Here is a 15,353-nt window from a genome sequence, read left to right on the forward strand (position 1 = left end):
AGCCCCATTCCCTGCAGAACCAGCCCTGCAGCCCCAGGTTCTGGCCAGAATCACAGACTAAATTACCCCTTGTACCCAGGGAATCCAAGCAGTGGGGACATCGTGTCAGGTGAGGCACAGTGAGTGATGCCCCAAACCCAAAATGCAGGATTATCTTCCAGAAACACACTTGGACGCATTCTCCCACCTGTCACTCTTTTTAATGAAAAATCCTCCTATCTCAGGCTCTGTCAATGTCCTTTGTTTTGCCTTATTCAGCCATCTAATTCTAATTCCACTTTTGGGCAGGGAGAAATAAAGATATGGGAAGAAGAATGTTACTCATAAATATCATGAGAGATCTTATCTTTCCATTTCGTTAGTCAAACTCACAGGTCACCAAATGAGTCAGTTGGATGCAAAGCTCTGCTCTCAGAGCCCAAAGGCCACCAGGCCACCTTTCCTGAGGCTCGAAGGGCAGGTTTGGGTGTGCAGGTGACCACGGGCAGCCCCTCAGCCCAGGTCGGGGCTGGTTCAGGCATTTAGAGACCAACAAGGTTTGTTCCAACACCTCACTGGGGGAGCTTTACAGCCTAAAGACAGTAGGTAAAATATTCATTAGGAAGAATAGCTATTTTTACCCAAGCCTGATTTCAGCTGTATTATTTATGCATGTGCAGCACACAGACTTCCTTCCTTCCTCCCTCCCTTCCTCAGCAGATGTGAGCCGGGATTGGGGCTGGACTGGGGAGGAGGGATCGGGACAGGTGAGGAGGGGGCGGGAGCTGCTCCGTGCCAAACCCAGCCCGCACCAGAACGCGACTCACGGCCTTGGGTCCGGTCTGCTGGAGCCTGGCAGCGACCTCCGCTGAGGGACAGAGCAGATGCTGCTGTTCCCGGCTATTGCCGGGTTATTCCCGGTTATTCCTGCCTATTCCCGGCTACTCCCATCTATTCCGGGCCATTCCCAGCTATTCCCGGCTATTCCCGGTTATTCTTGGGTTATTCCCATCTATTCCCATCTATTCCCGGCCATTCCCATCTATTCCCATCTATTCCCGGCTATACCCGGCTATTCCCAGCTATTCCCGGCTATTCCCGGGTTATTCCCGGCTATTCCCGGGTTATTCCCGGTTATTGCTGCCTATTCCCGGCTATTCCCATCTATTCCGGGCCATTCCCAGCTATTCCCGGTTATTCCTGGGTTATTCCTGGGTTATTCCCATCTATTCCCATCTATTCCCGGCTATTCCCGGTTATTCCCGGCTATTCCCGGTTATTCCCATCTATTCCCGGGCTATTCCCGGTTATTCCCGGGCCATTCCCGACTATTTCCATCTATTCCCGCTTATTCCCGGCTATTCCCGGCTATTCCCGGCTATTCCCATCTATTCCGGGCCATTCCCAGCTATTCCCGGCTATTCCCGGTTATTCCTGGGTTATTCCCATCTATTCCCATCTATTCCCGGCCATTCCCATCTATTCCCGGCCATTCCCGGTTATTCCCGGCTATTCCCATCTATTCCCGGTTATTCCTGGGCTATTCCCGGGCTATTCCCGGGCCATTCCCGACTATTTCCATCTATTCCCGCTTATTCCCGGCTATTCCCGGTTATTCCCGGCTATTCCCATCTATTCCCGGTTATTCCCGACAATTCCCGGTTATTCCCGGTTGTTCCCATCTATTCCCGGGCTATTCCCGGCTCTCACTGACTCCACCACAGCCCTGGGCAGCTCTGTCAGGGCCGGACAATCCTTTCGGTGTAAGGAATTCCCCCAATGTCCAATTTAAACCTCCCCTGGCACAGTTTGAGGCCGTTTCCCCCCCAGCTGCCCCTCCTGTCAGGGAGGTTTAGGGAGTGAGAAGGAGCCCCCTGAGCTGTTCTGCAGTGCCCTGATGTGGAGGGATGTGCTCTTTTGAGTCTTAAAAACACGGGAGACATAAAAAAGAAGGTGTAAAGTGGCATCTCAGCCAGCAGCACCATTGGGAACACGACGGGGATTCACGTTCTCTTCTCACGTTGAAAAGGCCAGAATAAATACCAGGTCAAAAATCTCTCCTTGCTCTTTTAGTGGAAGAAACTCTTCGGCACCAGGGGGAAAATTTCACCAAGGAAGAAAAGACAGGGAGAAAGGGAAGGTGATGCAGCTTTTGGAAGCAGAAAACTTGGGAGCTTTATCTGCTCGCTTTGCCTGCAGTGAACTATAAAAGGGCGAGTTTCCGGATGAATCAGAAGCTGTAGAGTTTAGTTAACGAGCACATTTGACATCCTCGGATTGCAGGTAGTACACAAGTTCCGAGTCATTTAGACCGTGAAGCAGCCGCCGCGTTTGACCCCGAAGGCGCCTCGAGCTCAGCACGGATGTAAAGATTTCTGCGGCACGGGGGAGACTCGAGCGACCCCTCCGAGCTCTGACAGGAATCGGCTGCTTAATGGAGCTGTTTTTCTGCTCAAGCCCGAGCGGGGCTGCGCTCGATACGCCGGGAAGCGATGGATTGGAGGGTTCGGAGAAGCTGTTAATAGAGTTCTCGGAGCTCCCGGCCATCCATCTCCGCAGCCCATCCCTTATCATTATCTGCCTTTGTCTCCTCGCAGCCCTGGCAATTTGCGAGGTGATCGGGCTACGTGTGTTTAACCACCCGTGATCGATGGCAGCTCGGTAGATACGCTCTGCTTTTCTCGTTATTAAGTGCAGAAATGTTTCCTTAACCACCAGGTCGCTGTTGTAGATCGGTATCAGCCCTGACTCCGCGACAAAACCTCCCCAGCGCACCGGGAGCAGGAGCCAGGGAGCTCTGCCGGCTCCTCCGGCCGTGCCAAAAGCTCCAGCCCCAAATTCCCGGCTCCTTTCTGCAGCCCCGAGCCCGGGACAGGCAGGACCCGACACCTCCTTTTGGCCCATAAGAAATAATTCAGCATTTTACAGGGATTTCTCATCCTGGCTTCACCTGCGGCTTGGGAATCCGGAATCTGTTCCACGGAACTGCCTTTGGAAATGTCAGCCCGATGATGCAGAGATTGCTTTGGAACCGGAGCCCGAATCACAGCTGGTTTGGTTTGATGATCTGTGATAAACCACCAAGAGATTGGGATGCCACCAAGAGAATCCCAGAGTGGAGAAATCCAGCCTGGCTCACCCACCAGTGTTTCCTGCATTTGGGAAATGCAATCACCCGCGGAATCAGCACGAACTGACCATCCCCGTGAAATGCATCAGTTGGAACCTCTTCCTCACACCTAGGATATTTCAAACCCAGACTGAGACCCTGACCTTTCCTCTTTCCTGGGGGTCTCATGGCTCGTGTGTTTGCTGCTGGAATCCAGCGGGTTTGTAGGGAGGGCACAGTGGCACCAGTTAATGGCAGTGGGATGAACTTCCACACAAACTTCTGTCACTTGTGTCACCTGCCCCGGGGAGGGACCAGCCCAGCAGGGACCTGGTTTTACACTCTGTATAAACCTAAGTGTGGATTTCCAGCAGACTGAGGATTCCAGGCTGATGGAGCAGTGGGGCACTGACACCAGGAGTGCTGCCCTGCCCCAGCACAACCAGCAGCTTCTGCATTCCCCACTCGTTTATTTTGCATTTCCCAAGCAGAGGAGCCCCTGAACACATCACCCCTGCACAGCCGGGCAGTGCCAGCCCTCGGGAGCAGGGGTGGAGCTGCAATTCCAGTGAACAACCATGAACCACACGTGCTCCTGCCAGGTGTGCAGGAGCCCAGAGTTGTGCCAGACCATGTCCAAGGCCAGGAGGAGCCGTGCAGAGGCTCCCACTGCCCTCCCAGCGGGGCAGAGCTGCCTGGGCCCCTGCCATCCCCTGCATCTCCAGCTCTGCCAGCTGCACACAGCAGCCAAAGCGTCTCCAGCCTCACTCAGTGCCTGGAAGCAGCTCCGGGGCTGTTCCAGTTACCCTCAGCCTCTCTGCAGCCTCGACCTTGTGCAGGAATCGATGCCCCCCTGCCCTAATGCAGCCTCTGCAGAGAATCTCAGCGTCCTGAGAGCCCTTCCCCTCTAAAAGCTGCCCCCGAGCTCGGGCTCAGCCCTCACAGCAGCAAGGCAGGGAATCCCTGTTCCCTTTGGAGTGGTTTTCTCCATCCTGGCTTTAAAACCTTCCGTGTTTTAACCCCAAACCCCAAACCCAAATTGGCTCTGGCACATCAGATCCCCCACCCAGCACCCCAGCTCTGAGCAGCTCTGCCCCTCCAAACCTCAGTCCCTGCTCCAGCTGCTCCCAGATGGGAGCAGAGCCCAGCTCAGCTCCCTGTCCCTGTCCCTGTCCCTGTCCCTGTCCCTGTCCCTGCACACCCACCTGTCCGACCCTGGCCGGGATCTGTGTTCCCTGGAACTCCTCCACACGTCCATCCCTCCATCCCAGAGCTGGGCAGGGAACATCCCTGTCTCCAGAGATGAGTTTGGGGTTTGTGTGACAAGGTCAGTGAAGGAGGGGACACAGGGGTGGCTGCAGAGCCACCAGGGCATGAAGTGACCACAGCCCCTGCTGCTGACCCCACTGCAGGAAGGAGGGAGAGGATTCAGGAGTGGGGATGACCTGGGGAGAAAGCAGGAGTGAGGGGAAGCTGTTTTAATATTTAGTTTTTATTTCTCATTATCCTACCAATCTGATTTGATTGGTAACAAACTCATTTCCCCAATCCAGCCTGCCTGCCGTGATTGCTGAGGGGTTTCCACCTGCCCTTGTCTTGCCCCACGAGCCTTTTGCTCCATTTTCTCTCCCCCTCAGCTGAGGACAGAGCCCTGGGGGCACCCAGTGTGCAGCCTGGGTCACCCCAGCTCAGCACATGAACAGAACACAACAGAGGGCGTGGGAGAAAAGGAGCAAGAGACTGCAAAATAATAAATAATCATGGAAAAAACTAGGGCACAGCGGTGTCACTGGCTTTTGATGTTCCCTTCTCATCCTGCCCTGCCTCTTCTCCCACGAAAAGGGAACTCTGCAAGGTGGGAAGAAGCTCCAGAGCCACAGGGACACAGAGCTGTGTCTGTTCAGCAGCACCAGAAGGATTACAGATAAATATTGAAGCTATCAAAGAAGCTTAAGGGATTTAGGAACCCACTCCCCATTATTATCCTCACTGGGGGAGGGGAAGTGATCTCTGCAGCCCTAGAGCGAGCACCAGAACTGTGCTGACCTCTGGATGGGGGGAAAAACGCCAAGTGTGGGGTTTGTAACACCCAGAGTCCCCATCTGTCACTTGTGCCACTGCAGAGGGGCCGAGCTCAGTGGGACCCCACACCCAGAGCACCCCTGAGCCAGGGTGGGGTCAGCGGGGCCACCAGGGCCAGCAGGGCCAGCAGGGCCACCAGGGCCACCAGGGCCAGCAGGGCCTGTCCCAGCACCTGGGCACGACTGGGAGAGCTGGGCTGGGACCCATCCCAGAGCTGGGATCCATCCCACAGCCAGGATCCATCCCAGCCAGGATCCATCCCACAGCCAGGATCCATCCCACAGCCAGGATCCATCCCAGAGCCAGGATCCATCCCAGCCAGGATCCATCCCAGCCAGGATCCATCCCAGCCAGGATCCATCCCACAGCCACGACCCATCCCAGCCAGGACCCATCCCAGCCAGGATCCATCCCATCCAGGATCCATCCCACAGCCAGGATCCATCCCAGCCAGGATCCATCCCAGCCAGGATCCATCCCAGCCAGGATCCATCCCACAGCCAGGATCCATCCCAGCCAGGATCCATCCATCCAGGATCCATCCCAGCCAGGATCCATCCATCCAGGATCCATCCAGACAGGATCCATCCCATCCAGGACCCATCCCAGTCAGGACCCATCCCAGCCGGGATCCATCCCAGCCCGGCACCTCTCCTCCTTCACTGCAGGACAATCCCGGCAGCGCTGGAGCGGCCCGAGGGCCGGGCTGGGAGGGAGAGCTGGCGGCTGCTGACGCGAGTGAGCGCAGCCAGGGGGGAATTCCTGCACTCATCAATCCCGGGCGGATGTGGGTTGGGGATGCGGGATCGGAGCTGCCTCCATTCAGCTCGGCTCGGGCGTCACCGATGACTCGGTGCTGCTGCCGGCGGGGAAAGCTCCGCTCTGCCCGCCGGGGATGGAGCGAGGTGTGCACGGGCACGGCAGCTCCTCCTCCTCCTCCTCCTCCTCCTCCTCCTCCTCCTGCCCGGGCACGCACCCCGCTGCTCCCCGAAATCCCAAAATCCAGCCCAGGTGGGCACGGCGAGGCTGGGCTGGGCTCAGGCACGGCTCAGAGCTTCGCTCCCCTGTGCCAGGGGAAAAGGAGCCCAGCACAGCCCCGTGCCAAACCCGGCTCCTGCTCCAGCCCAGCCCCGATCCCTGCGCAGGGAATTTCTCATCCAGCCCAGGCCCCTTCTGCAGCTCTCCCTGCAATTTTGGCTGATGCCAGCTCAGCCCTCCAGCAGCCCGAATGGTTTCTCTGCTACACTTAGAAGGGGATGCTGCAGTTTTAAACCACAAATTAAATTTTTAATGAAACTTCATAACTGTTGTACCCAAATGTAATGCAATATTGATAGGAACTGTGCATCCAGCTAGCATGAGACTGCCCTAGAAAGCTTTTTAGGATGTTATGCAATACAGAGCTAAATTAATTATTTGTAATGAAAGGATCTGTGTCCCTATAGCATCACAGAGACCTACTGGTACAGAGACCACACTCCCCAGCCTCACTAAGTGTAAATGTCAGGCAATTTAGGAGGAAACTGGCTTGTGAGATGGGAACAATGAAAGCCAGGGAAGGGAAAAAGGGAAGAGAGTGAATGTGCAAGAGAGGGAGAGAGAGAGAGAGGGAGAGAAACAGAGAGGGAGAGATCTGCAAAGAAAGACTGCAGCAAAATGCAGCAAAATTCCCAACTCCTGTCCGGAGTGTGTCTGTCACAGAAGGGAATTCTTCATCTCACACACGGTGTGTGCACTGCCTGCAGCCCGTGCCTGAGCTGCCCTACTGACAGCTGTACCCAAAAAACACATTTTGCACATCCAGCATTCTGAACAGAGCCATGGAGCAGCTGGGGGCTGCTGCCTGTGCCTGGCCCAGCTGCAGAAGGAAAAGGTTTTGGAGATGATCTTGTCCTTCCACATCTGGGCTCTGCACAGCCAGTGGTGCTGTGACCACAGAGCCCACAGACCTCACAGAGCCTACAGACCCCACACAGCCCACAAACCCCACAGAGCCCACAGAGTTCACAAACCCCACAAATCCCACAGACCCCACAGAGCCCACAGAGCCTACAGAGCCCACAGAGCCCACAGAGCCCACAAACCCCACAGAGCCCACAAACACCACAAACCCCACAGAACCCTCAGACCCCACAGAGCCCACAGACCCCACAGAGCCCACAAACCCCACAGAGCCCACAAACCCCACAGAACCCACAGAGTTCACAAACCCCACAAACACCACAGACCCCACAGAGTTCACAGAGCCCACAGAGCCTGTCCTTGCTGCAGTTTCCCCCAGAACAAACACTTGGATTAAAGAAAAGATGAAACAACCTGGCAGTCCCTGCCCCTGTCCTGCCTTGAGCCTGCTGGGGATGGGGATGTGGCTGGAGGGGACAATCCCTCAGGAGCCCCAGTGACAACAGGGGCACAGCCAGCAGCCCCATGCACAGACACAGGGAGCTGAGCTGCTGGAAGTGCAGCCACCGCCGTTCCCATCTCAAGCTGCTCCATCCCATAATGGATCTCCTCGTTCCCGCTCCGCAGAGGAGACTCAGATGCGGAATCGGCATCGCCCCAAAGGAGATGGTTTATGTACAGCAGGCTGCACAGGCAGGAGAGAAAGCTTCCACTGCCTGCTCCCTAGGGCTCCAGCTCCTGGGATTAGAGAGATTTGTCCACTTTAAAAAACTCTCCTCTCTGCACTGGTGATGCTGCTGCTCCCACACCGAGGTTGGTGGAGATTTCCAGCCCTCACCTCTGCACGGGAGCACCCTGGGCTGCCCAAAACCATCCTCGTCCATCACCAGCACAAATGTGCCTGCTGGCTCCTGTTCAGAGCTAAATCACCTGCGAGGGTCCTTGGGAGCTGTGCTCAGCTCTTTCCAGCCACACAGCCATAAATCAGCAGCTACCGAGCGCTTGGGAAGAGGCAAGAGAAGGGTTAAAAACAGGGGCTCCATTACTCCATTACAGCCACACAGCTCCTAAATCTACAGAAGCAATAACAGATCCTAGTGCATGATTCAGTGATTCTGGGAAAGCTGAAATCCTGATCATGTTTTCCGCTCCTTTCTTTGCATTAGGAGCCACAGGGGTTATTTTGCTTATCTCTTGCAGCGCAGCTTTGTTGTTTTTTCCCATCCAGGCATTTCCTGCTCTCCATCACCATAGTATCCGAGCGTTTATTTTATTGCATTTGTCACCTTGGTCTCATCTCCGCATAATGTGCCACGGATGACAAAAGCTTGTGAGGGAAATTGGTTCAGTGACAGGCTCAGCTCTGTCAATACCGTGTGGTGTGAGCAGGAGTGGGACCCGGCTCTGCTGCCTCTCACACTGCTTCACCCTGGTGTCATTCATTGCCTGCAGGAACATCATTTTTGGGTTGTGTTCCTGCCTGTGGCAGAAGGATTAGACCTGCAGCCTTGTCAGCTTTTCCTTTTCCAAAAACCCCAAACCCAGGCAGCACAGAGGGGACACTGCTGTGCCCAGTTAACCCCGTGGGGTCTGTCCCCTCCTTTCCCCCTCCTGCTCACTGAAACACTGCTCAGCACAGAGAGCCAGCTCACAGTAACCAGGGCCACAAAGCCTGAAGGAAGAGCCTGCTGGAAATGCAGATTTTCCCCCAAAATTTCCTGCAGCAAAGCACAACACCCAAAAGGGGAGCAGCATCAGAGGTGTGGGCAGCCCCAAAGGGGGCTCTGACCTGCACAGAGGGTCAGCAGCGAGACCCAGAGCCCCAGGAGGGCTCCAAAGGACACCCAGAGCTCTTCAGGCCCCACGAGCAGCAGGACAGGGTGATGGACAGGGATGGAAGCACGACAGGATGCCCAGGGAGGTGCCCCAGAGGTGCTGAGCACCTGGCACAGCTCCTGCCCTCTCAGCCACCTCTGCCAGCCCTGCCCTGGCTTCCCCAGGCTGGCACAGAAGGACAGCAGAACGTCAGAGGGTTTGCCAGCCTGCCATCCTCCTCCTGCTGACAGCCCCAGGCCCAGCTTTGGCCAGGAAATGTGGTTTTCACTGCACCAGAGCAGGGCTGGATGGGAAAGAGGCTCCCAAGGCAGCTGAGGAGGAAACGCTCCCTGCCACGTCAGAGTGCCACAAACCTCCAGGGCTGGATAACGAGCTGCTCCAGGAAAGGCATCAGAGCAGCCACAGGTAGCACTGAGAGCAGCTCAGGGAGCTGCAGCCCAGCCTGGGCTCCTCGGGCCTGCTCCAGGCACATCAAAGGGGCAGGGACCCTGCAATGGCTGTGTTTTATCTTTCCCAGATCCACAGACTGAAAGTCTTTGTATTTTATTGACCCACTTCACTAATCAAAATTAATTGCTTCATATTTCACAGGATAACTTGGCATTATGTAAATACTGCAGCCATATGTGCTGCTGCAGTGCTGAGGGGGCCACACTCCCCCAGTGCCCTGGCAGGCATTGCACTGGCTCCTGCCACAACACAGCTCCCCGGGGAGGGGACAGTGACAAAGAGCAGAGAGGCTCAGGGAGCTGGGACAGCCCACACAGACCTGTATGTGCACAGCTCACACATCTGTACCTGAACACACTGCACACACACACCTGCACCTGAACACACCTGTACAGCCACACTGCACACACACACCTGTACGTGCACAGCCCACACATCTGTGCCTGCACACACCTGTACCTGAACACTGCATACACACACCTGTACCTGAACACACCTGTACCTGAACACACTGCACACACTGCACACCTGTACCTGAACACTGCACACCTGTACCTGCACAGCCCACACTCCTGTGCCTGCACACATCTGTACATGCACACCCCATACTCCTGTATCTGCACACAGACACACACATGGACACAGACAGATGGACACACAAATACACACACAGCCGGACACACAGACACGGACAGACAGATGGACACACAGACAGACGGACACACAGACACACATGGACACAGACACACACACGGACACACAGACAGACAGACACACGGACACACACACACGGACAGACGGACACATACACACACACAGACACACAGACAGATGGACACACAGACAGACACACACACGGACACACACACGGACAGACGGACACACACACACGGACACACACACACACGGACACACACACGGACAGACGGACACACACACACGGACACACACACACACGGACACACACACGGACAGACGGACACACACACACACACACACAGACACACAGACACACACACGGACACACAGACACACACAGACAGACGGACACACACACGGACACACGGACATACAGGCACACACACACGGACACACACGGACCCTCTCACGCTCACAGCATCACCCCCGCACGCTCTCACTCTCTCTCGCTGTCGCTCCCGCTCCCGCCGCGCTCCCACGCGGGCCCCCCCTCCCGGCTCGGGATTCCGCGCTCCGTGACGCCCCGCGCGGCCCCGCCCGGCCGCGATAAAAGCGGCGGCGCCGCAGCGGAGCCGGAGCCGGCCCGGAGCGAGCGGAGCCGAGCGGAGCCATGGCCGCGGGGCCGCCCGGCAGCCGCCGCCTCCTGCCGCTGCTGCTGCTGCTGGGGCCGGCGCTGGGGCCGGCGCTCGCCCAGAGCCTGGGGCAGACGCGCTTCGTCTGCACCTCGGTGCCGCTGGACGGGGACGTGTGCGCGGCCTCGGCGCTGGGCACCGGCTCGGCCGAGGAGCTGAAGGGCACCGTGCTGCAGCTGCGGGAGACGGTGCTGCAGCAGAAGGAAACCATCATGAACCAGAAGGAGACGATCCGCGAGCTCACGGCCAAGCTGGGCCGCTGCGAGAGCCAGAGCGTGCTGGAGCTGCCCGGAGAGGGAAAGGGCAGGAAGGGCTTTTCCAAGAACACCATGGGCGACCTGTCGCGGCCGGCCGCCGCCGAGACCCTCAGCCAGCTGGGGCAGACGCTGCAGTCCCTGAAAACCCGGCTGGAGAACCTGGAGGTACGCGAGGAGAGCCGGGGAGCCGCAGAGCCGGGCTCCGGGAGCCGCGGGCAGCGGGAGCCGCGCACCCCGGCACGGGCAGCGCCGAGCCGGGCACCGGGAGCCGCTGCCCGGTGCTCAGAGCCCGCTCCTCTGCTCGCCCCTTGCAGCAGTTCAGCAGGATGAACTCCTCCAGCCAGACCAACAACCTGAAGGACATCCTGCAGAACAAGATCGATGACCTGGAGAAGCAGGTGCTGTCGCGGGTGAACAGCCTGGAGGAGGGCAAGCTCAGCCCCCGCAACGAGTCCGAGGAGCGCGGCAAGATCGAGAGCACCCTCACCTCGCTGCACCAGCGCATCAGCGACCTGGAGAAAGGTACCGGGCGCTGCCCGCCCCCGCCCGCGGTGCCCCCGGGCCGTTCCCCGCCGCTGGGGACCGGAGCCGCTCCCGCCGCCCGCCCCGGGAGCGATCCCTGTCCCCCCGCTTGGCTTTCCCCGTGGCAGGGGTTGGAGCTGGCTGGCCGTTAAGGTCCCTCCCAACCTCATCCCGTGCTCGGTGGTTCCTGAGGCAGCCGGTGCCCGCAGGGATGCTCCGGGCGCTGCCCGCCCCGGGGATTAGGGAGCCGCGCGGCGCCGGAGGGATTTGCTCCTCGCTGCCATCTCAAGGCCCGTTACATAACGGGTGGGGAGGGGGGAACCCCCAAAGGGGCAGAAAGGGACCCGGAGGGAGCCCACCGCCCCTGCGCTCCCGCAGGCCAGAAGGACAACCGGCCCCCGGACAGGTTCCAGCTCACCTTCCCCATGCGCACCAACTACATGTACGCCAAGGTGAAGAAGAGCCTGCCCGAGATGTACGCCTTCAGCATCTGCATGTGGATCAAATCCAGCGCCTCCCCCGGCATGGGCACCCCCTTCTCGTACGCCGTGCCCGGCCAGGCCAACGAGCTGGTGCTCATCGAGTGGGGCAATAACCCCATGGAGATCCTCATTAATGACAAGGTACAGCCCCGGGGCGCGGGGAGGGGGCTGGGCTGGGGGGGCAGCGTGGGCACCCCCGTGGGCACCACCCTGACCCGCTTCCCCCCAGGTGGCCAAGCTGCCCTTCACCATCAACGACGGCAAGTGGCACCACATCTGCGTGACCTGGACCACGCGGGACGGCGTGTGGGAAGCCTACCAGGACGGCACCCAGACGGGCAACGGCGAGAACCTGGCCCCTTACCACCCCATCAAACCGCAGGGCGTGCTGGTGCTGGGCCAGGAGCAGGTAAGGGCTGGGGGGGCCCTGTGGGGTTGGTGGCCCCGAGGGGACGGACGGGGTCACCCAGCCCCGCTGACGGCGGCTCCCCCGCAGGACACGCTGGGCGGAGGGTTCGATGCCACGCAGGCCTTCGTGGGGGAGCTGGCCCACTTCAACGTGTGGGACCGCAAGCTGAGCCCGGGCGAGGTGTACGGGCTGGCCACCTGCAGCTCCAAGGCACTCGCGGGCAACGTCATCGCCTGGGCTGAGGCCAACATCGACATCTACGGCGGGGCCACCAAGTGGACTTTCGAGGCCTGTCGCCAGCTCAACTAGGGCCACGGACAAGCGAGAGAAACCTCCTCAGCGGGTTCTTTTTATTTATTTATTTATTTATTTATTTATTTATTTATTTCCTCCTTTTTTTTGCGCAAAAACAACCGAGAACGAAGCCACCCGACTCGTCCCGGGCGCAGGGATGCCCCGGCAGCGGGGCGCTGCCCCCGGAGCCCCACGACCCTCCGGTTTCTGTCTTGCCAACGTCCTTGAACGCCTGCGTGCCTTGGCCTGGCGCGGCTGCGCCTCCCCCGCCGCCCCCCGGCCCGGCCCCCGCTTCGCCGCCGCTTTCCTTGGGCACCGGCGCCTGAAAAGGCTGCGGGACCCGGCCCGGAGCCCCCTCGGGGCTCCTCCTTGTCCAGCCTGACCCCCCCCGGGAGGGAGGGTGGTGCCCCCAGAGCTGGGGGAAAGCTGCGACATCCCCCCCTCCCCATCCTGGGGGACAGAGGAGGGGGTGACCCCTCTGTCAGAGGAGGGGGTGACCCCTCTGTCCCCGCTCCCGGGCGAGCCCCGCGCCCCTGCCCGGCCGGCGCTGCCCCAGCACCACAGCCATAGCCCCGGGCTGCGGCGGGACCCCGGCGGGACCCCGGCCCCGCTCCCCGCCCTGCCGCACTCAGGTACCCCCGGCCCCGCCGCCTGCAGCCCCCCGAGGCCTCCTACGCGCCGTAGCTGGTGACAAATAGCCTTTACCGACCCCTCCAGCCCAGCTCCCACTGACAGGTCTGAAGCCTTTCTGCTTTTGATAATACACTCTCTTGTTTCTCTTACTGTAAAGGGAAGTTTATTACCAATTAAAAAAAAAAAAAGGTATTTTTATGAAGATAAAAAAAATATATATATAGAATTATCAGCGCTCCCTGAGGAAAACAAAAAACGTGCTTTGAGATTCTGCAGGATAAAAAGAGATAAAGAAGCGTATTTTGAGATAACAGATGCATTTTGTATGGTTTCCTTTTCTAAACTCCTGGTTTGTACTACAGATTGCAGAAATCACTCCCCAGCCCCCCTCCTGCCCCGCCCCGGGCGGCAGTGCAGGATGAGGCAGAGAATTCACCCGGGGCTCCAGAGCCTCACGACCAACTCCAGAGATGCGGCAAAGAGACGGGCGGAGCGGAGGGGTCGGAGCGGAGCCGGGAGCTCCCTCCCGGCCCCGCAGCCCCGGCACAGGCAGCAGCACCCCCAGAGCGAGACCCCGCGCACGGCTCGGGCCAGCGCAGCCTCGGCCGTGCTCTTGGTGCGAGAAAAAACCCCCGAACCACCGAGAGTTAATTTGAGTTCCTCCCAAGCCCCCGCTCACATCGGCGAGCACAGGCACAACCTGCTGAGAACAACGAGACCACGGCACCGGTTTGACCTCCAGCCCCAGGTGCGTTGGATTTGCCAAAAAAAAAAAACCACGAAAGGGTGTGATGTCAACACAGTGTACATAGTGTACAGTAGGGGAGAGAATTAATGTATCTTAATTTGTCATTATTTTGCTGACCAAAGCTGTACATTTTTCCTACTCCTGGCTCTGTCTCCTTTGGGATTTGAAGGGGTTCTGGCACCCCGTGCATCCGGCCCGCATCGGCAGTTCTGACAATGCACTGTTTCTACGGATTCTCATGCTTTTTCCATTTTATTGCTGGGATTACATGAATTGTTGACTTTATTTTTACACAATAAAGCGTGAAGAAAGACACCGCCTTCTCTCACATGTGTCTGTTCCCTGAGCAGGCAGTGCTCAGCAGCCTGTCTTTTTCCACAGGAAGGTTTTTATGTCTGCATGAAGCAGAAATTTCTGCCCAGTTCCTCTTGGAGCTGGCTCAGGCACTCTGTGCCAGGCTGGCTCCTTCTCCCGCACCCTCAAACCACGTCTCTCCCTGCTTTATGTAACACACCACACAAACTGATGTGTTTTTTCCTCAAGCTGCTGGCTGCAGGCTCCCTCTGGGCGCTGCCAGCCTGGTGCAGGGGACAGTGGCACCCCCGGGGCTCTGCAGGGCTGCTCCCGGTGTGACAAACCCCAGCCCGGTGTGACAAACCCCAGACTGGTGTGACAAACCCCTGACCGGTGTGACAAACCCCAGCCCGGCTGTCTCAGCTCCCTCGGGAGCTGGGCTGGGCTCCAGACGCTGTTCCTGGAAGGCAGCGATCCCAGGGGGAATCTGAGCCTGTGGCTGGGAGGGTGGTGGGGCTGGAGGCCACCCGTGTGCCACAGCCAGGGACAGGCCAGTGTCCCCAGCACTGTCCCCGAGCTGCAGCTTCCCCCTGACCCACACCGGCCGTGCCACACAAATTGCACCAAAGGTATAAAGGGAAAATCACAATTTATTCCTGTAACCAGCCCAGACAGATCCCCCAGAACGCCCCCAGCGCCCTGCAGCTGGGGACAGCAGCTGGGGATCCAGCCAGGGCTGCTGCCTGTGACAGGCAGGGACACGGGGACAGCAGTGTCCCCTTCCTCCCTGTGACAGCCAGGGACACGGGGACAGCAGTGTCCCCTTCCTCCCTGTGCCAGCCAGGGACACGGGGACAGCCCCAAGGGACGGGGCTGGGGGAGCTCAGCAGAGCCCTGGCTGCTGCCACATCTGTGCTCAGCGAGTCTCAGCTCCTGGGGGCTGGTGATGGCCACAGGGAGGGTCCCAGCAGTGGCCACAGGGACGGCAGTGAGGGTCCTGCTGCCACTCGTGCTGCATCTTCCCA

At 58.6% G+C, this 15,353-nt stretch overlaps 1 protein-coding gene across 1 annotated transcript; it reads left to right on the plus strand.

The window, feature by feature from the left end:
• Nucleotides 1-10,929: 10,929 nt before the first annotated feature.
• On the plus strand, nucleotides 10,930-14,349 carry NPTX1 (neuronal pentraxin 1). Its single transcript, XM_033076992.2, has 6 exons — nucleotides 10,930-11,111; nucleotides 11,261-11,468; nucleotides 11,847-12,091; nucleotides 12,180-12,359; nucleotides 12,447-12,702; nucleotides 13,649-14,349. The coding sequence occupies exons 1-5, from the start codon at nucleotides 11,019-11,021 to the stop codon at nucleotides 12,666-12,668; spliced, it is 948 nt and encodes a 315-aa protein (XP_032932883.1). The 5' UTR covers nucleotides 10,930-11,018; the 3' UTR covers nucleotides 12,669-12,702; nucleotides 13,649-14,349.
• The last annotated feature ends 1,004 nt before the right edge of the window (nucleotides 14,350-15,353 follow it).

Source organism: Catharus ustulatus, chromosome 20 (genome assembly GCF_009819885.2).
Source record: "Catharus ustulatus isolate bCatUst1 chromosome 20, bCatUst1.pri.v2, whole genome shotgun sequence".
NCBI lineage: Eukaryota > Metazoa > Chordata > Aves > Passeriformes > Turdidae > Catharus > Catharus ustulatus.

Bases quoted from the DNA above. Each gene is read 5' to 3' on its own strand.
- NPTX1 (XM_033076992.2), top strand. From the start codon at position 11,019: ATGGGCGACCTGTCGCGGCCGGCCGCCGCCGAGACCCTCAGCCAGCTG. The intron at 11,469-11,846 runs GTACCGGGCGCT...GCGCTCCCGCAG, and splicing joins CATCAGCGACCTGGAGAAAG to GCCAGAAGGACAACCGGCCC. The intron at 12,360-12,446 runs GTAAGGGCTGGG...GCTCCCCCGCAG, and splicing joins TGGTGCTGGGCCAGGAGCAG to GACACGCTGGGCGGAGGGTT.